General features: G+C 41.0%; 1 protein-coding gene across 1 annotated transcript in view; it reads right to left on the bottom strand.

Annotated features, from left to right (window-relative positions):
- Nucleotides 1-27,616, bottom strand: part of NDFIP1 (Nedd4 family interacting protein 1) — a 47,997-nt gene extending 20,381 nt beyond the window's left edge. The window contains exons 1-3 of the mRNA XM_005558094.5: nt 27,361-27,616; nt 1,338-1,425; nt 889-1,019 (exon numbers count right to left, since the gene is read on the bottom strand). Of these exons, the coding sequence (XP_005558151.1) occupies nt 889-1,019; nt 1,338-1,425; nt 27,361-27,423 (282 nt within the window). The 5' untranslated portion in view covers nt 27,424-27,616. The remainder of the gene's footprint in view (nt 1-888; nt 1,020-1,337; nt 1,426-27,360) is intronic.
- Nucleotides 27,617-27,832: the final 216 nt, after the last annotated feature.

Raw genomic sequence — 27,832 nt, 5'->3', positions numbered from 1 at the left:
TCATAAACTATTTCTGCCAAGCAATGATTTTAGGAGCTCTGCTCCTCACAGTAGGTGTGGTCTGTAAACAGTCTACTATCTTCAAGCCAAGAGGGGAACTTCTGGGCCTATGCCATCACACTGCCTAGACTAGGTTTCTGTTCTTGCTCATTACTCACCCCAGTTTTTTGCTAGAATAGAGCCTAGAGGCTTGATGGTCCCCACATTTCTGGGGACTTATCCTGCTTCCATTCTCCCAACATCTGATCCAATGCCCTACCTGCATCAACCTCAATCTGGATAAATATTTACAAAATGACAAATACAGCACTTACATATCTGACATCAAGAACCAAGAGTGCCCAATAATCTCCACTGGTTTATATGGCATCCCAATCTCCTCCTCCATGAATCTATGTCAAGCTAGATGGAATCTGAACTCACTATGTCCCCACAAATGACATGATCTGGACTGCTGTTAAGAATGGAGTTCATCTAAATCAATGTGAAGATCTCTTTTATGAGTTTAATTCTATAAATTTGAACATATTTATTATCTTCCTAGACCTCCTTAGCAGCTATCCACCCAACAGCAAAATATTAAGTGTGCAGAATCAAGGAAACGTTACTGTGCTCCTGCTTCAAGATACTTCAGCCATCCCAGGAGACTTGAAAAAGTAGTGGCAATAGGAGAGATAAAGGAAAAATGAGCAGGTTTGACTAGTAATTTACCTTGTCATTTTTAGGAAGAGATGAGTTTATTATCCCAAAAGCAAATATACCTGATTTTTTAAATTAGCTCTACTTTCACTAATCAATACAATCATAAGTAATGAATCAAAATTGGACAATGAAAATAACTTAATTCCCATAGAGCAGCCATCAAGTAACATGGCAAATTATACTCACTCTCCCAGGAACCAAAGGGATAGTAGCTTCGGCCTTGGTCCGCTCCGCTTCATCATAACTGGGCAGTGTTGTAGCTACATTGTAAGATGGGGGCTTTGGAAACCCAGACTCATCCTTGTAGTCAAAATATGCTGCAGAATTTTAACAGTCACAATTTTTTGATAATTAGCTGAATTGAAATAAAAGGAGTTCCACTAACTCTAGCAGACAAAACCCAGCCATTCCCTTAAGAGTACATATATAACAATTGAACCAAAAGACATTTCTAGATGAATGTCTAAGAGACTGGGGGTGATTTTTAAATGTATCCACTTCTCAATTATTTAAAATCCAGACTCGCTTTGTAACCTTTCTTCCGACTGGTTCTGAAACGTTTTTTTTTTTAAACTGTAATGTCAAAGCGCAGAGTGTTTTTAAGGATTCCGTAATCACTTTGCCCTGTTACCTACCTGCGCTCTCTGCAGAAATGCTGCTGTAAGGTGGAGGAGCATCACCGGCAGCCTGTTCAGGTTCTCCAGACTCTTCTTCATTCTGTAACTAAATAAAAATTTCATATTTTAATGCAAGCATAAAGCCAATTAGAAAGATAAGAACCCAAAAACTGAAATAAATAGCCTTTCTAGAAAGCTATTTAGCAATGTATTTTGAAAGCCTTGATACACAAATCCTTTAAGAATTCTACTCCCAGGAAGTTATTCTATGAAAATATTCAAAGAGGCAAAAAGGGTACATGTAAGTGCTGTGTCAGCAAAAATTAGAAACAACCTAAATTCCAATCATAGGAGACAAATAAATTATAGTACATCTCACAAAAGACTACTAAACGGCCATTAAAAATTAAATTTCGCCATCCTGGCCAACATGGCAAAACCCCATCTCTACTAAAAATACAAAAATTAGCCAGGCATGGTGGCACACTCCTGTAGTCCCAGCTGCTCAGGAGGCGGAGGCACAAGAATCATTTTAACCCGGGAGGCGGAGGTTGCAGTGAGCTGAGATGGTACCACTACACTCCAGCCTGGGCAACAGAGCGAAACTCTGTGTCAAAAAAATACACATTAAATTTCAGCCAGGCATGGTGGCTCACACCTGTAATACTAGCACTCTGCAAGGCCTAGGCAGGTGGGATCACTTGAGATTAGGGGAGCTTAGGAGTCAAGACTAGCCTGGGCAACATGGCAAAACCCTGTTTCTAAAAAAAAAACAAAATTACCTGGGAGTGGTGGCATGCACCTGTGGTCCTAGCTACTCAGGAGGCTGAGGCAGCAGGACGGCTCGAGCCCAGGAGGTCGTGGCTGCAGTGAGCCGAGATTGTGCCACTGCCCTCCAGCCTAGGTGACAGAGTGAGACCATGTCTTTAAAAAAAAAAATTAAACTTCATTACTCAAATAGGTATTTATGGTGTACTATTATTACATGAAAATAGCTAAATTTGCCAAACAATATGCATCATATATTCCTTTTTAAAAAGGCAGACATATAATGGAAAAGAAGCCTAGAATGAGACATTTACAGTTCAACACTGTTATTTCTAGGTAATAGGAGTACAGGGGAATTTTTCCTTTTTGTTGTGTATCTGCATGTTCAAATATTTTGTACTGAATATTTATCACTTGTATACTTTTTTTTAGAGAGACAGGATCTCATTCTTGCTGCCCAGGCAGGAGTGCGGTGGCACAATTATACCCTGGCTTTTTTTAAATTTATTTTTTGTAGAGATGGGGTCTCCCTGTGTTGCCCAGGCTGGTTTCCAACTCCTGGCCTCAAACGACGTATACTTTTTTAAAGTTAGAAAAATAATCTGTTAAGACAAAAGACAAATCACAGACAAACCATGTTATCATTATATTTAGCATGCACACCAAATTAAATCTTAAATAATTGAGACATTTATGAAAACATAAAATTCTCCCTAATTCTACATATATCTGTCAATTGATGTCCCTTTTCCCTATCTCAGCAACTTTTCTGCCAGTCAAATCTTCAATTTATTTATTTATTTTTTATATTTTTGAGACGGAGTCTTGCTCTCTCGCCCAGGCTGGAGTGCAGTGGCGCAATCTTGGCTCACTGCAAGCTCCGCCTCGCAGGTTCACGCCATTCTCCTGCCTCAGCCTCCCCAGTAGCTGGGACTACAGGCGCCCGCCACCACGCCTGGCTAATTTTTTTTGTATTTTTTAATAGAGACGGGGTTTCACTGAGTTAGCCAGGATGGTCTCAATCTCCTGACCTTGTGATCCGCCTGCCCCAGCCTCCCAAAGTGCTGGGATTACAGGAGTTAGCCACCGCGCCCAGCCTTCCTCAATTTTTTTAAATAACTCACACCGAAAGTGTCTGCTGTTGCTAGTCTGTATAGCCTACACAAGTCATCTTCACAGAATAAAGACATTTCATTTGGTTTTTCGAGTCCAGTGCGACAATGAACTATATTAATTTAAAAGATGAGCTGACTGGGACTAGGAGTCAATCTGGAAATTAATAACAGAATATTTAGTGATATAACTGATGTAGGGGTCTAGTCCTGGCTTCAGTATCATCAGGATATACAGAGCCAACTGACATACTTGTAAAATACATACCACCTCTAAACCATACTGCTATAAAGAACTCTATCTTGAATTAAGACAGAAAAACAGGCTGAGGTGTACTAACATGAAGTAAGGCTCCATAATCCATTAAAATTTTTTTTTTTTTTTTTTTTTTGAGATGGAGTTTCACTTTTGTTGCCCAGGCTGGAGAGCAATGGCGGGATCTCGGCTCACTGAAACCTCCACCTCCCAGGTTCAAGTGATTCTGTTACCTCAGCCTCCGAGTGGCCGGGACTACAGGTGTGTGCCACCAGGCCTGGCTAATTTTTGTATTTTTAGTAGATGTTGGCCAGGCTGGTCTCAAACTCCCAACCTCAGGTGATCCGCCTGCCTTGGCCTGCCAAAGTGCTGGAATTACAGGTGTGAGCCATTGTGCCCGGCCATAATCCATTAAATTTTAAGTGATCATCTCAATCTCAAATACTATTCAAAAACAGATGTCAATAAATTTTTGACTAATACTACAAAAGCTTCAATTTCAAATGAATTCCTGTGTCAAATTCTCATCAGCATCTACCATCTGGGTACATTTTTTCGAATCCTAGTAATCTAATGTTAAACTTAAGGTACACCCAAAATAACTGTATTGTAACCTAAGATAATTTTTCCTTTTAAACAAATACATGTGGTCAAAATAGCTGCAGTAAAGCCAAATGCTCCTGGGACACTGAACTAGTGAATTATTTAAAGAGAGTTCTTGGGACAACAGTTCACCTAAAATACTGGTTTTAACATTATTTGAAGCTCTTGGCAAGGTATTCTTAGCCTCCTCATACCTAACCACTCTTGTGCTGTGGGAAGGTCACCAAAAGAAGCAGAAGAGTCAGCAGCAAGAACAGAGGCAAATACGGACTTTTCGAAAATGTTCCCTTAATATACTGTAGCCAGTAATGAACTTCATTTAAATCTAGCTTGGTTTATATCTAACTCGTTTTATATTTCCTGAGCTTGGTGTCAAAGTAATCACATTACCTCTGCATAATTTAGGTCTCAGAAAGGAACCATGACAATTCTAAGAAATACAGAAATCCAAAGAAGAGGTTAAGAGGTCTTCTATGACAATATTTATAAGATAGGCTGCCTGTCTCCTGGCAACTTGGAAACATTCCATTTGATCATCCCCCACCACAGTAAAAGATGACAGTGCAAATAAATTCCAGCCTTCTTAGAAACGCCAATTTTCACTTTGATAAGGAAAAAAGAAACACTTCTATGTGAAGAGTTTGCTCCATTAAAATTCACTACTTTAGAGTAGTGTACTTTTTTCAATTAAAAAAAAGAAAAAGAAAAACAATTTAAAACACCATTATGACTATGGTACAATCCCAAGACCCCACTATACAGGCTTCCCACTCTGGCTTATTTCTATAATGCTGGTGTTAAGATTAGGCTCCATCAAGAAAGCTGTTTAAAACAAAACACTGCAAGGTAGGGGGATTGGGGGGAGAGGAAATCACCTTCAAAAAGAGGTATTTAGTGACCGCCATCTGCATGAATAATAACTTGCTGAACCATGGAATTCTTTTTTTTTTTTTTTTTTTTTTTTTTTTTTTGAGACGGAGTCTGGCTCTGTCGCCCAGGCTGGAGTGCTGTGGCCGGATCTCAGCTCACTGCAAGCTCTGCCTCCCGGGTTCCCGCCATTCTCCTGCCTCAGCCTCCCGAGTAGCTGGCACTACAGGCACCCGCCACCTCGCCCGGCTAGTTTTTTGTATTTTTTTTAGTAGAGACGGGGTTTCACCGTGTTAGCCAGGATGGTCTCGATCTCCTGACCTTGTGATCCGCCCGTCTCGGCCTCCCAAAGTGCTGGGATTACAGGCTTGAGCCACCGCGCCCAGCCTGGAATTCTTAAATATACATCTTTTTACACTTCGGGGGCAACAAATCAGGCATTCACTAACAAGTGGAGGAACACGTGCTCTAGAACTAGAGTGTACTATAAAATTCATTACTTGGTTCCAAAACTTATTTTTAAGATTCCCCTTTTCTGTCCCTGGGAACTCTTCTGTGCAGCCTCCCTGCCATGTCCCTGGAGTTCAGGGATCTTCGGGCTTTTTCCTGACACTTTCTGAAAGAATACGTAGCATTGTCACTTTGGGGTTAGAGTTAGAAAGATGCTCAGTCTCTTCTATCAACTGGCCAGTGGAAGCCTGAGTCCCATTTAACTGTCATAGAATCTGGGTTGTAGGGGATACTCAGAGAGACAGATCTGGGAACTTCTGCTCTCAGTACACGGAGATGTTGGGCAAGGATAGGAGGGATATCCTTTGAGTGACCATGATAGATAATAAATAGCTGTTGGACACTAGATTTTTTTTTCCTGTCATATAATTTCTGTTAAAATTCTCATCAATTTTACTAACCTTCAAATATGATTTTATTTTTAATTTTTTTAATTTTTATTTTTTTGAGACAGAGTTTCACTCTGTCACCCAGGCTGGAGTGCAGTGGTATGATCTCGCTCACTGCAACCTCTGCCTCCTGGGTTCGAGTGATTCTTCTGCCTTAGCCTCTCAAGTAGTTGGGATCACAGGCATGTGCCACCATACCTGGCTAATTTTTGTATTTTTAGTAGAGATGGGGTTGTGCCACGTTGGCCAGGATGGTATCAAACTCCTGATCTCAAGTGATCCACCTGCCTCCACCTCCCAAAGTGATAGGATTACAGGCATGAGCCACCACACTCGGCTGAAATATGATTTAAATGGCATTTTTTCCAAATAGAGCTATACAATTACCTACACAGGCCATATAAAGTAGAATTTAATACACAACTACCTATAACTACCTATGCCTCCATCACTAAGAAATAAATAATCCAATCACCTGAGAATTCAGATGACCTTTCACTTTCTCACACCCAGAGTGTGCCCTTACTCTTGTCCTGATTACCTTTGCTCCTCTCTATGTGCTGAGCAGACTAGAATGGCTCCCCAGAAGAACCCTAAAACTGTTCCATTGTTCCCACTTCAGATATATCACAATCTGCCATGGTACCTTTGGCCTTGATGACCTTCAATTTTAAAAAAACATTTATTTACAAATAGGTGCTACTAAGGTTTTGTTCTCAAGTCACACCTGTAATCCCAGCACTGTGGGAGGCCAAGTGGGCGGATCACTTGAGGTCAGCAGTTTGAGACCAGCCTGGCCAACATGGTAAAACCTCATCTCTACTAAAAATACAAAAATCAATCAGGTGTGGTGGCGTACACCTGTAGTCCCAACTACTCGGGAGGCTTATGCACCAGAATCGCTTGATCCTGGGAGGTTGAGGTTACAGTAAGCCAAGAGCAAGCCACTGCACTCCAGCCTGGGCGACAGAGCGAGATTCTGTCTCAAAAATAAATAAATAAATAAATAAATAAATAAATAAAATAAGAGGGTTGTTTCCCCTCCTTATCACCTTCCTCTGTATCTAGGTACTATTGGTATTAAAAATAAATATGACATTTTTATGAATCTCCAACACAGAAATCATATATAGTTCTAATTCTAATAGAAACAAACTTGAATTTAACAAGTTTAAGACATTATACCCTACAGATTTAAACTATTATTTGAGTCCAAGAAAGCTTCATCACTGCCCTCCTCGCTAAGTAGTTCTAAAATGAGTTGTTTTTCAGCAATAGCAGAACTGGGGCTAGGATTAGGGATAAGCAAGGGGCAACATTTATAACTGTAGCAAATGGCAGGACCTAAAGGCACTTAAAAGTCATTCTTGGATTCTCTATATTTACTAAGAATGGGAGAACAACAAAAAACCCTACACTAAACAAAACCCATAAATCCTTATGTATAAGAAAAGGTATCAACATATACCTCAGAATTCATATAAACAAACAAAGCACATGAAAAATAATGCTGAACTATCCAGTAAATCTATAAAGTTGCAAGTATTTTCATTACTTCATTTTTTTTGGTTTGGTCCTACTCAAACAGCAAGAAAATTCTTATAAGTTTCAAGTCCCTTCTTTAAGTTATTAAAAATAAATATCAGAAAGTTCTGGGTCAATGCCTGAACTCTAGCTTTAAACGTTATTTACCAATTCTATCTTAGAGTTAATTTCTAAAACTTTTACCTTAAAATCTAATTTTTAAAGCTCTCATTACCAGCCCACAACTGCATCGTCCCTAAATCCTACCAAAACAAGACGGTATAATTACAAAGCACATTTCTTTTGGTAAACAGCTGAGTATGCTATTTTACTGTTGTTCAGAAATAATCATTAAGTTTGTGTGGCCTGTACATTTACTTTATATATTGTAAATATAAACTCTGTCATTCTAACATCACCAAATTATTTACATTCAAGAAAAATTCTCTATTTAATTATTAATTAGGAGAAGATATTTTAAGTAATTCTGACAAGAGAAACTAAACAATAAAAAGGCAACCCAATTATAAAATGGGCAAATGATTTGAATAGACATTTCTCCAAAGAAGATATACAAAAGGCCAGCAGACACAAAATGCTCAGTATCATTAAGTCAGCAGGAAAACATAAATCAAAACCAAGACTCAATACCACTTCATGCTTACTAGGATGGCTATAATCAAAAAGACAGACAATAGCAAGTGCTGAGTATGTGGAGAAACGGCAACTCTAATACACTGCTGGTGGGAATGCAAAATGGTGCAGCTGCTGTGGAAAAGTTTGGCAGTTCCTCAAAATAAGTTAAACACAGGCTGAAAACACACTGGCTCAGCCTGCAATCCCAGCACTTTCAAGAGGCTGAGGCAGGAGGATCACTTGAGGCCAGGAGTTTGAGACCAGCCTGGGAAACACAGCAAGATCCTGTCTCTACTAAAAATGTAAAAATTAGCCGGGCATGGTGGCACACCTGTGATCCACCTACTCAAGAGGCTGAGACAGGAGGATCACTTAAGCTGAAGAGTTCAACGCTTCAGTGAGTCCAGTCCAGTCTGTTGCTCAATCTGAGCAACAGAGTGAGATCCTGTCTCAAATAAAAACAACAACATAAATTTATATTAACATCAAGCAATTCCACTCCAAGGTATATACCAAGAGAACTGAAAACAAGTTCATACAAAAACTTGTACATGAATCTTCACAGTAGCATTATCCATAATTGCCAACAATGTTCATCAACTTACTAATAGATCAACAAAATGTGGCATACCTGTACAATGAAATATTATTCATCCAAAAAAAATGAGGTACTGACACATGCTGAAACATGAATGAACCTTAAAAACATTACAATACAAGAGGCCAGGCGGAAGTAAACCCAGCATTTTGGGAGGTCGAGGCAGGCGGATCATGAGGTTAGGAGATTGAGACCATCCTGGTTAACACGGTGAAACCCTGTCTTTACTGAAAATACAAAAAAATTAGCCGGGTGTGGTGGGGGGCACCGGTAGTCCCAGCTACTTGGGAAGCTGAGGCAGGAGAATGGTGTGAACCCAGGAGGCAGAGCTTGCAGTGAGCTGAGATTGCACCACTGCACTCCAGCCTGGGCGACAGAGTGACACTCCATCTCAAAAAAAAGAAAAAAAAAATTATAGTACAACAAAGAAGCCAGTCACAAAAGGCCATATAGTGAATGCTTCCATTTATTATAAAATGTCCAGAAAAGGCAAAATCCATAGAGACAAAGTATATCAGTGGTTGCCAGGGGCTAGAGAAGGGGGAGCAACTGACTGCAAATGGGTCCAGGTTTCTTTTTGGGGTGATAAAAAAATGTTTTAGAATTAGGCAGTGATAATGGTTTCACACCTTGTGAATATAATAAAAACTACTGAATCGGATGGGCATGGTGGCTCACACCTGTAATCCCAGCACTTTGGGAGGCAGAGGTGGGTGGATCACGAGGTCGGAAGTTAGAGACCAGACTGGCCAAGATGGTGAAACTGCGTCTCTACTAAAAATACAAAAAAAAATTAGCTGGGCGTGGTGGCACGCACCTGTAATCCCAGCTATTTGGGAGGCTGAAGCAGAGAATTTCTTAAACCTGGGAGGTGGAGGTTGCAGTGAGCTAAGATCGTGCCACTGCACTCCAGTCTGGGTGAAAAGCAAGACTCCATCTCAAAAAAAAAACACCAAAAAAACAAAAAAAAAAAACACTGAATCATACACTTTAAAAGTATTTTCTAATTTTTAAAAGCAAACCTATATAAACATAAATTTTATTTAAAACAAAACATTCCTCCAAGTATTATTCTCTGGCTAAATAAATGTCCATGCCCCTCAATGGGAAGGAATGGGTCCTGATCATACCAATAAACCCAGAACTTAACACAGAACACACATTTGTGAATGAATGAAAACAAAAAAGAGGAAGAGCACACTGAATTATAAACTACTTATAGTTAAAAAAAAAAAAAAAATCCTTAATGTTCTCTTTTCCTGAAGAGAAGAATTATTAGGATCAAGAGGAAAAATATCACTTTTTTCCTACTTCAAGAGTTTGAAAAAGATGACTTTTTTTGTTGCTCTTGTTTTTTATGAGATGAAGTCTCGCTTTGTCACCGAGGCTAGGGTACAGTAGCATGATCTTGGCTCACTACAACCTCCACCTCCCAGATTCAAGCGATTCTCTTGCCTAGCCTCCTGAGTAGCTGGGATTATAGGCCCCTGCCACCACACCTGGCTAATTTTTGTATTTTTAGTAGAGACAGGGTTTCGCCATGTTGGTCAGGCTGGTCTTGAACTCCTGACCTCAAGCTATCCACCCGCATTTGCCTCCCAAAGTGCTAGGATTACAGGCGTGAGCCACTGCACCCAGCCAAGATATCTTTTAAAAACCAAATCTTCGGCCAGGTGCGGTGGCTCACGCCTGTAATCCCAGCACTTTGGGAGGCCAAGGCAGGCAGATCACGAGGTCAGGGGATTGAGACCATCCTGGCTAATACGGTGAAACCTCATCTCTACTAAAAGTACAAAAAATTAGCCAGGCGTGGTGGGGTACCTGTAGTCCCAGCTACTCGGAAGGCTGAGGCAGGAGAATGGCGTGAACCCGGGAGGTGGAGCTTGCAGTGCCACTGCACTCCAGCCTGGGCGACAGAGCAAGACTCCATCTCAAAATAAAGAAAAACAAAAAACAAAAAAACTTCAAGTTGCTCATGCAGAACCAAAAAAAAAAAAAAAAAAAAAAAAAGGAAAAAACCCACCAAAGCAATCACCAGATTCAGACTATCCTCAATATCTCTCACAGAAAAGATAAATGCAAATCCTCTTAATAGCAAAATGAAAACACATTTAAAAATCAAAATTTGCCAAAGTGAAGTAATCAGAATAATGCTTTAAAAAGTCAATACAATAACAGATGAAAAGAATACCCTAATTTTGCAGTAAATCCCCTCAGAAAGGCTAACCGTTTGTAAAGCTTTCTATTTAAAATTTTTGTGGTTATCATCACTGTTAATATGTATCAATATAACTGATGAATACAACTTGGTTTGGAAAGAGAAAATGATTTATGTTAGAATGAGTCCTTAGAAACGAAAGCACAAATACTGTGACCTACGATCATCAATTTTGTGGGGGTTTTTTCTGATCTTTCTATTCTTTACGTAGGTCCAAGTAACAAGTAAAGGCATGCCATCCAAAGAGTAAGGCAAGGAACTAGGAGAAATCAACCCTCATCCCTGAAGGCACTAATTAGCCAACCACGGCTATGGTAGTAGCGAGCACCAGAAAATTATCATCAACCTGCCAACCCCTGGGATCTGTGTCTGACATCCAAGTATTTCTAGGACTGAGGGTTCCACCAATATATCGCCAAGCAAATAATCCTCAGTGTTTTCTGACACCCAGCTTGAGAAAAACCTACAGCCAAGAGCCTTTGAGGTTAACGGCAGGCCCCCGATGGGTCATGATCTTACAAAGACTAGGGAAATAAGGAGGGACAATTGTTCAATATTTCCAAATAGCATTTTAATAGCAAGTCTCTCTGCTCATGAACATATAGGATTTTAAATTAAGAAGTAGCATCTACACAATTTATAACCAGTTCATATCCTCAGTAATGTGAGTTCTTCCTTTTCTCCACTTCTTGGTTCCATAAGAAAATTCAGGCTTAGTTCAGAGCTCCAGGGCCCATTCGAGAAGGATTTAAAGCCCTAGAGAAAGACAAGTTGAAAAGGAGACTAAGCACCTGGCTCCCTGACTTTGACAGAATAGCAGGAACCGGTCATCTTTTGTTTACAGAGTAAACAATACTAAAAATAGTGGCTGTATCAGACTCATTTTAAAATAATTTATATAAAATCTAGTCCATAATTTAAACGCAAAGGTGGTAAATACATTGTTTTAACCCCCCACCACCCCATATGTAGATTTTATCTAAGATATGTTAAAGCTCTAAAATAGAAACATAGAAGCAGAAACAAGCTCCTAATTATTTGTCATTTAAAATGATACATTAAGTAGCCCCTTCCAAAGGGGAAAAAAAAGTCACAACAGACCATGGACTACAACTGGCATCTATTCGAGAATTATTTTATGGCTGGACGTGGTAGATCACACCTGTAATCCCAGCATTTTGGGAGGCTGGGGTGGAAGGACTGCTTGAGCCCAGTTCAAGACCAGCCTGGGCAACGTAGCAAGACCCTGCCTCTTTAAAAAAAAAAAAAAAAAAAGAATTCTAGATTTCAAGAACAATTTTTAAAAATCATTTGTTTGGGCCAGGCACAGTGGCTCATGCCTGTGATACCAGCACTTTGGGAGGCCAAAGTGGGAGGATTACTTGAGGTCAGGAGTTTGAGACCAGCCTGGCCAACATGGTGAAACCCCATCTCTACTAAAAATAGAAAAATTAGCTGGGTGTGGTGGCACGCCCCTGTAGTCCCAGCTACTTGGGAGGCTGAGGCACGAGAATCACTTGAACCTGGGAGGTAGAGATTGCAGTGACCTGAGATAACCCCCACTGCACTCTAGCCTGGGCAACAGACAAGACTCTGCCTAAAAAACAAAACAAAACCAAAACACACACACAAGAACTCTACTATTCATTCAGAAGACACCATCAGGAAAATTAAAAGAAAATCCGAAGAGCGGGAGGATATGTTTTTCAGAAAATGGACTTATATCCAAAATACATAAAGAACTTCTTAAAATCGGGCCGGGCGCGGTGGCTCAAGCCTGTAATCCCAGCACTTTGGGAGGCCGAGACGGGCGGATCACGAGGTCAGGAGATCGAGACCATCCTGGCTAACCCGGTGAAACCCCGTCTCTACTAAAAAAATACAAAAAACTAGCCGGGTGAGGTGGCGGGCACCTGTAGTCCCAGCTACTCGGGAGGCTGAGGCGGGAGAATGGCGTAAACCCGGGAGGCAGAGCTTGGAGTGAGCTGAGATCCAGCCACTGCACTCCAGCCTGGGCAACAGAGCGAGACTGTCTCAAAAAAAAAAAAAAAAGAACTTCTTAAAATCAATAAGGAAGCCATTCAATAAAAAAAGGGACAAGACTTGAATAGACATTTCACAAAAAAAGATATCTAAATGGCCAATAAACTTACAAAACGGTGCTCTATTTCACTAGTCATTATAGAAATGAAAATTAAAACCACAGATGACGACCGAAATAAAAAGCAGAAAATACCAAATGTTATCGAGGATATATAATAAACAGAACTCTCACACTACACTACTGATGGGAGTATAAACCTGTACAAGTACTTTAGAAAACTGTTTGCCAATATCAACAAAAGATGAATTTACACATATCCAGCAATTCCACTCCTAGTTATATGTCCAACAGAAACATTTACATATGATACCAAAAGACATATAAGGAGGGGCAAAGCAACAGTATTCATAAAACTGGAAATTACTGAAATGCCTATCTACAGTAGAAGAGGTAACTAAATTGTGGTATTTTCTTTTTTTTTTTTTTTTTTTTTTTTTTTTTTGAGACGGAGTCTCGCTCTGCCGCCCAGGCTGGAGTGCAGTGGCCGGATCTCAGCTCACTGCAAGCTCCGCCTCCCGGGTTCACGCCATTCTCCTGCCTCAGCCTCCCGAGTAGCTGGGATTACAGGCGCCCGCCACCTCGCCCGGCTAGTTTTTTGTATTTTTTAGTAGAGACGGGGTTTCACCGTGTCAGCCAGGATGGTCTCGATCTCCTGACCTCGTGATCCTCCCATCTCGGCCTCCCAAAGTGCTGGGATTACAGGCTTGAGCCACCGCGCCCGGCCAATTGTGGTATCTTCACAAAATGAGACAGCAGTGTGCATGAATAAACTGTAACCCACATGGGTAAATTTTGCAAAATCATGTTGAGCAAAAGAAGCCAGACTCAAAACAGTATTTACTGTATGATCAGGTTCATATAAAGACTTTTTTAAAGAACAGACAAACTAAACATACCAGTGAGTATGCTCTGGGAGGAGAGTGACTGGAAAGGCCCTGAAGGGACCTTTTGGAGTGTTGGTAATTCTGTTTCTGGATTTAGTATGCTAGAGTAGAGCATACTAGTTAGCTGTGCAAGTTCAGTTTGTGAAAATTCATTGAGCTGCACATTTATGATTGTACATGTTTTTATACATATATCATACTTCGCTAACAATTCAGAAATGGGAATAGAAAAACACTGTATGAGGAATAGTGATGATGCAGACTGTGAGCCCTCTGTGGACTGAGACCTTTGCATGGTTTATCAATGCATTCACCCCAGCACTTACCAGTGAGTGGCACAGCATGGATACATTAGTGAGTGTTGGCCAAAATAGGCATGGAGGTGGATTTCTAACAGAAACTTACCTGAAGAAATAGCAGCTATTCTTAATACCATCTTAACTTACCAGTTCACATCTATGAAAAGTATTCATATTACTTTACAAATCTCCAAATAAATTCACAGGCTATGCATGTAGCCATACACAGATGACTGCTATAACTGTAGAGAGGACAGTGATGATGGTTTCAGGAATGGAGAGTGGCAGTTATGGTATCCCCATCACTACTTAGCACAAGGAGTGCATTTTAAACATGGAAGAATTGAGGAGAAACGTGGCCTTACAAAGCAACTAAGGCAAAAGCAGCTCTCTCCTACTGACTGGTCTAAAAGAATACGTGTGAAACAAACAAACTTTCAAAAAAGATTGCTATGATTTGGATGGTAGTCACAGGTCTCTGATTTATTATTATTTTGCATAAGGTACATATATACTCTGTATCCTTTCATATGCATCCATAATTTCACAATAAAAATGAAAAGAATAGTATGGCTCTATAGTTACCAATTTTAAAAAGAAGTAACAGAAAAGAAACACCAAGGGAGAAACAGACATCTCCAACCTTTATCGCTTTAGAAATGAGCAGTGTTTAACATTTAGTATTCAATCTACAGCACTTAGCAATAAGTGCTCAGATGTTCAATTAAAGTTTACATATGAAGGAAAACTTATCTTGATCACAATGTAATTCCTACAATATTGTTTCTTCTAAAAATAACCAATTGGCATATCCCAAAAATGGAATATTCCACATTGAAAAGGCAGTGAAATCAAATGTAGACACTGAAAGACAGTGACAGAGCCATGCCTAGAACCCAGGCTTGCATGTTGACTGCAGCCTGCTCAGCTCTGATAGTGAGAAGTTCCAAAAGTTATGCTTGCTTATTAGCCTAGAGTAGAGCATACTCAGGCAGACATTATGGGTGGGAAAAGGTATTCTATTCAGGAGAGTCCACCTTGATTCAGGCCTGGTCATGAGATCCTCTCTTCCTGCAAGAACAATGAGAGCCAAAAAGTAGGTACATCGAGCATTTAATACCTTTCCTATTAAACTATCATCACAGAATGTTTCGTTCTACAAGTATTCAACTGCTAGGTTAATTTAACAACACTCATTAAATGTGTCAGGCCACAACTGATGTGGGGTCTGGGGACAGAACAGTGACTTGGCTGGTGTTTTTGGCCTCACTAAGTCTGCAAGTTTAGCAAATGAAACACAAATAAGTAATTACAATTACTGTATAATGTCCAATTAAAGATTAGACACTTGAGTCTTATTCCTCCTGAAACCCTCTTAAATATAAATGTGAGTAAAATGTTGCTTGTTTAAAGACAAAAAACTTACAAGCAACAGAAAAGGAAGCAGCAATTAATTTCTGAAAGCTAGAAGCGGGATGACAAGTGGTAACTGACTCAGCAGACCCAAGAAAGCTAAATCCTAAACCAGAAAGCCAAAAAACAACTGTTTTGTATCCCCCAAAAGCTCAAGAACGGTGGCACCAGGTACTGCTAGAAGTAGAAGTGAAAACGAGATTTATAAACAGAAGAAATTGGGCACGTTCAGGGTGGTATGGCTGTAGATGAGATTTATAAACATAAAGTTAGTTTGGGCCGGGTGCAGTGGCTCATGCCTATAATCCCAGCACTTTGGGAGGTCAAGGCGGGCAGATCGCCTGAGGTCAGGAGTTTGAGACCAGCCTGACCAACATAGTGAAACCCCATCTCTACTAAAAATACAAGAATTAGCAGGGCATGATGGTGCATGACTGTAATCCCAATTACTAGGGAGGCTGAGGCAGGAGAATTGCTTCAACCCCGGAGGCAGAGATTGCAGTGAGCTGAGATCGCACCACTGCACTCTAGCCTGGGCAACAGAGCGAGATTCCATCTCAAAAATAATAATAATTATTATTATTTGATAACAAATAGCTAAACAAACACTGAATTCTATAGAGAAAGGACTGTGATGATTAAAGGAACCTGGGTTTTATCTGTAGTGCTTTCAATTTTTATAGGATTGTATTTCATAGTTAATCAAAATTTAACAATGAGTCTAAGATGAATTCGGTAATAGATAATGAGCGTTATACTATTCTTGCAACCTTCTCTAAGTTTAAAATTATTTCTAAAAAAAATTTTCTTTAAAGGTACTTTAAAAAGAAAGCAAACATGATCATTAGAAAATTTGGAAAATAAAGAGAAATCAGTCCTACCATTTTTCGTAAAATGCGTTGTTTAAAAGGAAAAAATAAGACAGTATGCATTTGTGAAAATTTGTAGAACTTGATAGCACAAATAAAGAATCTTAAGGCATGCAAATTTTTAAAATCCACTTAGGTGGCTGGAGGATGTATGCAAAATGTGACAAAACAAGATAACTGTATTATAAATGTTTGAAACAACCTCACTCAAGTGGGTGGAGGAACAGGTGGTGACCTAAGGAACATTTGGAAATAAGTAGAGTTTTTAAGACTAAAGGCAAAAGGAACTGTACATACGCTTTGTCCTGCAGTGGTTATAACACTATTTCCCACAGGGGTGTGGGTTAACAATTCTGATACAACTTACACATGTATATCAGAACTGAAGAATTATGTAAATGGATGGTGGAAGTGAGCCAGGTTTCTCAATGTTGGAGTGGGAGTTTATAGGTAAGGGGAGTAGGCTAGAGCGACCCATATGGTAATGAATTAGAGGTGGAGATACTAGTATGAACTTATGTTCAGCTTAATATAGATAGATGGTACACACAGAAATAGTTCCAGATGTGCGTACCCACAGATTAATATACAGACATATATAGTTCCTTGCTCTGTCAGCTTAGAAGGCCTAAAAGTAGGGCGGGCGCGGTGGCTCAAGCCTGTAATCCCAGCACTTTGGGAGGCCGAGACGGGCGGATCACGAGGTCAGGAGATCGAGACCATCCTGGCTAACACCGTGAAACCCCGTCTCTACTAAAAATACAAAAAACTAGCCGGGCGAGGTGGCGGGCGCCTGTAGTCCCAGCTACTCGGGAGGCTGAGGCAGGAGAATGGCCTAAAGCCGGGAGGCGGAGCTTGCAGTGAGCTGAGATCCGGCCACTGCACTCCAGCCTGGGCTACAGAGCAAGACTCCGTCTCAAAAAAAAAAAAAAAAAAAAGAAGGCCTAAAAGTAATGACACCCTAGTAGCAAGGAGCACAGATCTTGGTCTGTAGTATTATTTTTCAATAAAAGGAACCTCGGCTCCTTGGAAAAATGCCTGATTCTAGAATAGTGCAGGAAATATATAAGATGAGCCTAGTGCCAAAATGTATGGAAGTGGTTTAAAAAAAAATCCACAATGATGGAGGTATGCAATTTAAGCAATAAAATAAAGCAGTTACTGGATTATAATTAGAAGAATAAAATATTTATGAGTCTATACAGATATAAACACTAAACAAATTATCAGAGAAGAGACAAATGTCCCATGCAGGAAAATTCCAAATAATTCATGTCAATGCTTTGCCCTCAGCGAGGTGTTACATAACTCCCCACTCCTTATGTGTGGACTATGTATAGTGACTTCCTTCCCAAGAGTAAGTATGGAAAGAGGGGTAACAAGTATCTTTACAGAAGAGAAAACTGACAAACATTACCTCAGCCAGGTGATCAAGGTCAATGTCAACAATGATAAGTCATGCTGACAGTGTACATTCTTGATATGATGTGATGAGAACAGCACTTTACTTGTGGTCTGCCCCCAAATCCACAACCCCAGTCTAATCATGAGAAAAACATTAGACAAACCCCAATTGAGGAACATTATACAAAGACCTGACCAGTACTCCTCAAAACTGCCAAGCTCATCAAAAACAAGGAAAGTTTGAGAAACTCACAGCCAAGAGGAGCCTAAGGAGACAGGAAGACTAAATGTAACGTTACCACATTATATCATCCTGGATCCTGGATGGGATGCTGGAACAGAAAAAGGACATTAGGTAAAAACTTAGAAAACCTGAATAAAGTACAGACTTTAGTTGATAACAATGTACTAATATTTGTTCAATAATTGTGAAAAATGTACCACACTGATACAAGATGCTAATAGGGAAAGGTGGGCATAGGGCATATAGAAACTCTCTACTGTCTTCTGTGTTTCTGAAAAATTCAAAATGTTTCAGCTGGGCGTAGTGGTGTATGCCTGTGGTCCCCGCTACTCAGGAGGCTGGGGGGGAAGGATCACTTGAGGCAAGGAGCTTGAGGCCAGCCTGGGTAGCAACATAGCAGGAACCCATCTTAGGGGAAAAAAGTTCCAAAAAGTAAAGTCAAGGCCAATGTCAACAATGATAAGTCATGTTGACAGTGTGCATTCTTGATATGATGTGATGAGAGCAGCACTTGTGGTCTATTTGAAAGTACAGATTTATTTAAAAAACATTTAAAGCGAAGGAAAGGTTAAGAAGAAAGCCTGAAGATGCAGGGCTGCAGTGAGTCGAGATTGCGCCGCTGCACTCCAGCCCGGGTGACAGAGTGAGGCCCTGTCTCAAAAAAAAAAAAAAAAAGCCTGTAGAACGCACACCAAATTTGAGGAGCAGTTACAGCTCTGGGAAGAGATAGGAAGGAAAGGGAAATCAAGTTTTTCTTTAGAAAGTTACTGTCTGAATCTAGCACATGAAGAATGTATTACTGTATAATACAAAATGTTTAATTCTAAACACATTTAAGCATTGAATGATAAAGAAAATGAAATCATTATTAAACAGGCACCATTCCCTAAGCCCTTATATCTCTATTCATAAACTGTCCAGTCTCCAGACAGACCTCCAACTTGTATTCAAGCCTCTGATTATGGTAACTACTAATTGATATGGCTGAGATAAACTAATTTAAAAGACAAAAACAGAAAAACTGTCAAAGATTATGCTAAATTGCTCAGGGATAAGAAATATATTACACATATGGGCTGGGCACGGTGGCTCATGCCTGTAATCCCAGCATTTTGGGAGGCAGAGATAGGCAGATCACTTAAAGCCAGGAGTTTGAGACCAGCCTGGACAACATGGTGAAATCCCGTCTCTACTAAAAATACAAAAATTAGCTGGGCATGGTGGAATACATCTGTAATACCAGCTACTCAGGAAGCTGAGGCACAAGAACCTCTTGAACCCGAGAGGCGGAGATTGCATTGAGCCGAGATCTCACTACTGCACTACAGCCTAGGTGACAGAGCCAGACCTGTCTGAGAAAAAAAAAAGAAGAGGAGAAAAGAAAAGAAAAGAAAAATACATATGAAGGTAGGCTGGGCATGGTGGTTCACACCTGTAATCCCAGCACTTTGGGAGGCCGAGGTGGGCAGATCATTTGAGATCAGGAGTTTAAGTCTAGACTGGCCAACATGGTGAAACCCCACGCCTACTAAAAAAACAAAAATTAGCCGGGCATGGTGGCAAGTGCCTATAGTCCCAGCTAATCAGGAGGCTGAGGCAGGAGAATTGCTTCAACCTGGAAGGCAGAGGTTGCAGTGTGCTGAGACTGCACCACTGCACTCCAGCCTGGGTAACAGAGGAAGACTCCGCCTCAAAAAAAAAAAAAAAAAAAAAAAGGAAGAGAAAGAAAGAAAAGAAATATACATATGAAGGGAACCGCATTAATCAATAAGAAAATATTTCACTAGGAATGTTCTTAAACTTGATCAGTGCTAGTATTTAGGACATTTAATATAAATTATGTTATTCAGAAAAATAATGAGTAAGCCTTATTGTAAGAGCAGGATGTGCTAAGTGTTATCAGGTTATACTTGCTTTACTACCGTACTTGATCAAGTTAATAAGACATATCACACAGTCATCCATCAGTATTTGGTGGGAACTATTTCCAGGACTCCCCACAGATACCAAAATCTGAGGATGCACAAGCCTCTGACATAAAATGGTATAGTATTTACATATAACCTACCTCATGTACTTTAAATCACCTTATAACACTTAATACAATGTAAATGCTATGTAAAATAGCTGTTATAGTGTATATTTTACTTGTATTATTATTTATTATTGTATTGTTATTTTCCCCATTTTCAATCCACAGTTGGTTGAATCTGCAAATGTGCAACCTGTGGATACCCAGAGCCTACTCTGACTCATACCCCCACCTAGTCAACCACTAGAAGCAATTACCACTGGAAAGTATGTCAAACCCAAAAAATTTCATACATGATATTTGCCAGTTGCCTAGCTTATTGGCAACAATGACTTGAGAAAAAGATAAACCATCAAGCCAATTTTCAGTACGAATGGAACAGAAGTATTAAAGTTGCTTTATCTAAATTGTCCATTATTATAAGAATATAGGCTGGGCGCAGTGGCTCACACATGTAATCCCAGCACTTTGGGAAACCGAGGCAGGCTGATCACTTGAGGTCAGGAGTTCAAGACCAGCCTGGCATATGGCGAAACCCTATCTCTACTAAAAATACAAAAAATCAGCTGGGCGTGGTGGCAGGCACCTGTAATCCCAGCTACTCAGGAGGCTGAGGCAGGAGAATCGCTTGAACCTGGGAGGCAGAGGTTGCAGTTAGCCAAGATCGTGCCACTGCCCTCCAGCCTGGGCAAGAAGAGCGAAACTCTGTCTCAAAAAAAAAAAAAGAAAAGAAAAAAGAATATAATTCTTCTAAGCTATTGTACTTGCTCAAAGATAAAATAAGAACATTTTAAGAAACCAAAATAATTATTTTAAAGCCCTAAAAACAAATAAATCTGAGGATGTCACTTGAATCTCTTTGAGCCTTTTTTTCTTTCTTAATAAAAATAGGAAGTTACTCTCATGGTAGGATTTACTTTATACCCTAGCATAAAATAATGAAATATAATTGATGTCTAGCATAAAACAATTTGAAGTTATGTGCAGTCAAACTACTGGTGGCATCAGCTTAGAGCAACATTCCCTAGAGCAGTTCAACTGGGCCTTGGTTTCTGCCTAAACCAGGAAGCGCTGCCCTGTTTTCAGGACACAGTATGATTAAGCCAAACAAATCTTGCCTAACAAGTGGTCACCCATGGGATCAGGTAAGAAAACAAGGATAGATTAACAGGAATCTATCACTGCTACAAAAAAAAAGGATGAGGCTTGGTAAGATTGAGACCAATCAATACAAACAACAGTTAGTTATGGATCCACAGCCCGACACTGACAAATCCTGTTTCCATACTCCTCACAGATTACAAGAGAGCTCTCATGATATATTCCTCAAGTGATATCTTCTTGAAGTATCACACCATTTGTTTTCTTTTAAGAGTTACACATATAAACATTTATCAATATATGATTTCTAGGATTCGTTTCAAAATAATGTGGTGAGTATAAATGAAATAATATTGGCCATTCATTCACAATTGCTGAAGCTAGGTGATGGTGCAGAACCTTTCTTATACTACTCTATTATTGTATGTGTTTGAAATTTCCATAGTAAAAGTTGAAAACGTAAACATCATGAAGAAATTACTCCTACAACTCAACAATGAAACAAAAAACTCAATTCGAAAATAAGCAAAGAACTTGAATACTCATTTTCTCTAAAGAAAATATTAATGGCCAATAAGCACATGAAAAGATGCTCAACATCACTAACTATTAGGGAAATAGGGATTAATACTGCAATGAGATACCACTTCACACCCATTAGATGGCTACTATCAAAAAAACAAAAACGAGAACAAGTATGTTGAGGATATGGAGAAATTGGAATCCTTATACATTGCTGGTGGGAATATAAAATGGTGAAGCTGCTATGGAAAACAGTATGGGAGTTCCTCGAAAACTTAAAAGTAGAATTGCTATATAACCCAGCAATTCCATTTCTGGGTATATCCAAAAGAACTGAAAGCAGGGACTTGAAAGATATCTGTAGACTCATGTTTTTTATAGCAGCATTACTCACAATGACCAAAAGGTAGAAGCAAACCAAGCATCCATCAACAAATGAATGCATAAACAAAATGTGGTACATATATAAAATGGACTATTACTCAGCCTTAAAGAGGCAGGAAATTCTGACACATGCTACAACATGGATGAACTCTGAAGATACTATGCTAAGTGACATATGCCAGTCACAAAAGGACAAATGCTATCTAATTCCACTTATGAGAAGTACCTAGAGTAGTCAAATTCACAGAAAGCAGAATGGCGGTTTCCAGGGGCTGGAGGAGGGGGGAAAGGAGAGTTAATGTTTAATGAATATGGAGTTTCAGTTTTGCAAGGTGAAAAAGTTCTGGAGACGGACTGGTTCCACAACAATGTGAATATACTTAATGCCACTAAACTATATACTTAAAAACGGTTAACATGGTAAATTTTATATGTATTTTACCACAATTAAAAGTTTTCAAAGGAATAATTTATCCGTCTTCCTAATATTTTTATAAATTTTCTTTGATCACTGACCATGTAGACCACAAATACAGCATATAACTTAAGAAACTTTGACATAACCTAAGAGGCATTCTGTGATATAATTATAACTTCTTTTGAAACTGAAAAATGCCGGGCGCGGTGGCTCACGCCTGTAATCCCAGCACTTTGGGAGGCCGAGGCGGGCGGATCACAAGGTCAGGAGATCGAGACCACGGTGAAACCCCGTCTCTACTAAAAATACAAAAAATTAGCCGGGCGCGGTTGTGGGCGCCTGTAGTCCCAGCTACTCGGGAGGCTGAGGCAGGAGAATGGTGTGAACCCGGGAGGCGGAGCTTGCAGTGAGCCGAGATCGCGCCACTGCACTCCAGCCTGGGCGACAGAGCCAGACTCCGTCTCAAAAAAAAAAAAAAAAAGAAACTGAAAAATAAGCAAAAAAGCCACATGAGCACTATTCACTCCTTCCTCCAGGATCATTACTTCATCTAATAATTTAACATGAATATGATTTGACCTATCAGAGATGAAATTCTTACGCTCATCAAAATATTCCTCCATAATCCTGAGAGAATTTATCCAAAACTATACCATTTCAAAAGCTGCTCTACAATGTCATCAAACTATAATACAGAGTATTGGTGACGCTTACAAATGGGCAACTTCTTTAGCAGGTAATGAGGCAAGTCCAGAACTAAGCATTCTGTAATCTGTTTGAACCTACATGGCAGTGTCATCATCACCCACTTACACTGAATTGAAATCCAAGTATCCTAAAATACTTGGAATGAACTGGCAAAATTCATGCACAGATCTACTGCAGAAGATCTGCATTCATCTACGGATGAACGGGAGTTAACGTCCTCAGAGAGAGAAACACGCAACAGGTTTCTCAGCACTCAGTATGGGCCTACTTAGGTCTTTCTAAAATAGTGCTTCCATACTGTCTGAGACACAGTCTCAGTTTCAAAATGAAAAAAAAAAAACAAAAAAAAAAAAACAAAATAATGCCACAGGGAACCTATAAACCAAGCCTCTTTTTTTGGGGGGGGGGGGGGCGGGTGGGCAGAGTCGCGGGTGGGCAGAGTCTCGCTCTGTCGCCTAGCCTGGAGTGCAGTGGTGCAATCCTGGCTCACTGCAACCTTTGCCTCCCAGGTTTCTCCTGCCGCAGCCTCCCGAGTAGCTGGGACTACAGGCACCCGCCACCACACCCAGCTAATTTTTTGTATTTTTAGTAGAGACAGGGTTTCACCATGTTAACCAGGATGGTCTTGATCTCCTGACCTCATGATCCACCCACCTTGGCGCCTTTGTTTTTTTTAAGACAGAGTCTTGCTCACCCAAGCTGGAGTACAGTGGTGCGATCCCGACTCACTGCAACCTCTGCCTCCTGAGTTCAAGTGATTTTCCTGCCTCAGCCTTCCAAGTAGCTGGGATTACAGGTGCACACCACGCCGTGCTTTTTTTTTTTAGACAGAGTCTTGCTCTGTCGTCAGGCTGGAGTGCACTGGCACGACCTTAGTCCACTGCAACATCTGCCTCCTGGGTTCAAGTGATTCTCCTGCCTCAGCCTCCTAAGAAGCTAGGACTACCGGTGCACGCCACCACTCCCAGCTAATTTTTGTATTTTTAATAGAGATGGGGTTTCACCATGTTGGCCACGATGGTCTCAATCTCTTGACCTCGTGATCTTCGTGATCTGCCCACCTCGGCCTCCCAAAAAGTGCTGGGATTACAAGCATGAGTCACTTTGCCTGGCCGTTTTTCGTTTTGTTTTGTTTTGCTTTTTTGAGACAAAGTCTCACTGTGTCGCCCAGGCTGGAGTGCAGTGCACAATCTCGGCTCACTGCAACCTCTGCCTCCCAGGTTCAAGCAATTCTCCTGCCTCAGCCTCCCAAGTAGCTGGGATTACAGGCGAGTGCCACCACACCTGGCTAGTTCTTATATTTTTAGTAGAGACAGGGTTTTGCCATGTTGGCCAGGCTGGTCTCGAACTCCTGACTTCAAGTGATCTGCCTGCTTTAGCCTCCCAAAGTGCTGTGACTACAGGTGTGAGCCACTGCACCTGGCTGAGCCTAGCCTTTCTGCATAGTCTGTCACTACTATGCTAAATTCAAGTTGTCCACATATTACGCTACCAATAAAAAGACTATAAAGACAAAACTGTGTTTGCATTTATGAATCATACAGTTTTCCATTACATTTACTTGGTGAGAAAAGTAGCTCAATTTGATTAACCAGATCAAATAGAAGTCAGAACAGCCCTGTGTGACAACCAGAGTATCATGTTCCTATCAAGTTGCCTGGACAATTCACCATCATTCTATAATTCAAAAGCCTTTTAAATATGTATATTCTCTGACCAGGCATTTCCATGTCTAGTAATTTATGCTAAGGAAACGGCTGAAGATGTATGTAAAATAAGTTTCAGTCAATGAAAAAAACTATAAACATTCTTAGTGACCAAAGATAGGCAATTAGTTAAATTACGATTCATCCATACAATTACATGCCATACAGACATTAAAAATATTTTATATAGAAAATGTTAATAACATTGTGTGAAGAACATTACAAAATAGAAATATGAACCCATTTCATTATTTATCTAGTATGCCTTTGTAGATACATGTGAATGATACACATATGCAAATGTATGAATGCACATGTCTGAGAACAAGATACACATGAACACGTGCAAAAGTATGTGCAAGTATGATCAGGGGCTCATAAAACTGCACACGAATGTACAAAGATATGTCTGTACATGTATATATGGGTACATAAGAGAATACATACGCATGTGCATATATCTGCTAATGCATACACCTATATTTGGACTGTGAGCCTGTGTTTTAAGTAGGTGAGTGTGTGTATATCCTTGTAATCACTACTTAGCAGCTTGTGACCTTGAGGCAAGTTACTGAGCCACTTTCAGTCTTTGACAATGAGAACAAACCCTGGTTCATAAGGGTTTGGTATGGATTAAATTTTTTTTAAAAATGGACGTAAATTACTTAGTACTGTGATTGTTGCATAAAAAAATCAATATTAGCCTTCCTGCATTCCTTATCTGTACACACATACACTGATCTATAACATAGCTATAAACCCACAAGAATGCACATTAAAATATTACCTTCGGTTATCTAGTTGGTTTTTGTTTAGGGAAGGTATTACAGTTTTTTGGGCTTTCATCTTCTACAATTTTTCTAGGAAGATTTTCTTTTTTTCGTTTTTTTGATACTTCAATTCTGCATAACTAAAAAATATTAAATGCCACACTAAGGAATACATGATTTTGACACTCCAGCAATTTTTTTGTATTCTAGCAGTATATCGGCATTACCTAATAGCTCAAGAAGATGGCAGTACAAAGAAAAACCACAGTTCTTCTGCTTGTTCGCCTTATCCAAGTCAGGATGAAAAGGATGAAATCAGATGACAGTATACAGTATGGGTGATTTGCAAACACTGTTTGCAAGTCACTTTGCAAAGATGTCACAGTTAAGTGACATCTGTTATTCCCATTATTAAAGCAGTAAGGAACCCACAGGCTGCCCAAGGTCATACAAAAAAAAAAAAACATGTGCTAGATCCATGTGCTCTGAAAAGATCTAAGGATTAACTGCATTGCCACAATTTGGGCCGTGTTTATAAAACCAAGAAGCGAAATTCTTAACTAGTCATTTTAGGAGTCCAATCCTGAGTGGGGGCGGACTGCAACACATGGCTGATGATAGCAAAACAAACCAGTAACCAGCCGCACCAGGGTTAATCTACGTTTTCATCGTACTGGCTTTCCTTATTTCTAAAATATAAAATTGTAGCTCGTCTAAGATAGGACATTTTATTTGATAAAAGCAGGATTGACATCTGTATGCACCGAAACCATGTGAAACATGACAAACACAAGCCGTTATTTGCGGTTCCAGGCAACATCAGTTTACCACCTGGCTCAATTCCCACAATTACGATATGTTAGATTAACATTTCTAAAAATCCTGCAGAAGGTCTCTAAATTTCCTGGGGGAACTTAGCTACAGACGGGGAGTGAAACAAGCAGCTCTTTTCCCTGGGGCCTCAATTTATAAATCAGACCCGAGAAAATGATCCAATCATTCCCTATACATTTCCTCCTCAGCTATGCCATCAAATCTCTTCAAACGTCACTTCCAAGCATTTAAAATACACCCGGCACACGCCCTGCAGACTTCATCGTAGCCCTCCCTTTTGGGGCATCACCACAGCCAAACATCGCCTCTTCCAAATCTACTGCAAACTGCGGGTTTGTCTCTTGCTTCATTTTTTACTTTTGTCTTAAAACGGAGGCGAGGGGGAAGGGTTTCGACAAACTAGGCTCTGAAACCCTGAGCAATAGCATCTTGTGGGGAGCTATCGGCAGCAGCAGAGATTTTAATCTTTTCTCACCACCCAGTTTCCGTTTCTTGCTTTTTTCTTTCTTTCTTTTCCAATGACATCAAACCAAAGGTGGAAAAACGAAAAACGAATGCCTCAGATCGATGCCGCCTGTGGGTCTCGGGTTCTGACTCAGGGACCCGCCCGCCCTGGGAAATGCGGGAAACGAGGCCGGGAGGAGGGCTTTCCACCGCCGGAGTCCCACCCGGGGTCGCAGAGGGGCAGGCCGGGCCCGCGGCAGCCTCGAATCCGAGCCCGGGGCCCGACCCGCCCCTCCAGGCCCAGCGCGGCCTGCCAAGCCCCGGCGTCGAGTTGGCCGCGGGCCGGCCCGAGAGGCCTGAGGCGGCCAGCGGACACGGCAGAGCCGGGGGACGGAGTCCGGGGCGGGACTTGGGCGCCGCTTACCTGCTGGTACCGGCTGCCACAGGCCGGCTCGACCGCCGCCAGCGCCGCCAACGCCAACGCCATGGCGCAGCCGGCAGCAGGGAAGGAGAGCGAGCGAGCAAGCTAGCTAAATGGGCGCGGCCGCTACGGCCTGGGAGCGCTGGGAGGCCGAGGGGGACGCTCCTTGGGTGGGTCTCGATGGCCGCCGCTGCTCCCGGGCGAGACGCTCCTCTCAAGGTGTAAGCGCCGCCGCCGCCGAGGCTCCGACGCGGCCCCTGGGGAAGAGGCGGGGACTACGACGGCGACGCTACGCCGCCGCCCCGCCCCCGACTCGCGCCGCCCTGCCCGGCCCGGCCCGGCCCGGCCTAACCTAGCCCTGAGCCGCCGCCCCGAGGTCCCCCGGCCCGGGTGTAGTCGCTCCGACGACCTGAGCCTCCGAGGCTCAAGTGTTGTATTCGATTCCACTAAAAACGAATTACTAACAGGCCAGCCC

Source organism: Macaca fascicularis, chromosome 6 (genome assembly GCF_037993035.2).
Source record: "Macaca fascicularis isolate 582-1 chromosome 6, T2T-MFA8v1.1".
Classification (NCBI taxonomy): domain Eukaryota; kingdom Metazoa; phylum Chordata; class Mammalia; order Primates; family Cercopithecidae; genus Macaca; species Macaca fascicularis.
This window is presented reverse-complemented; position numbering and strand designations above follow the sequence as displayed.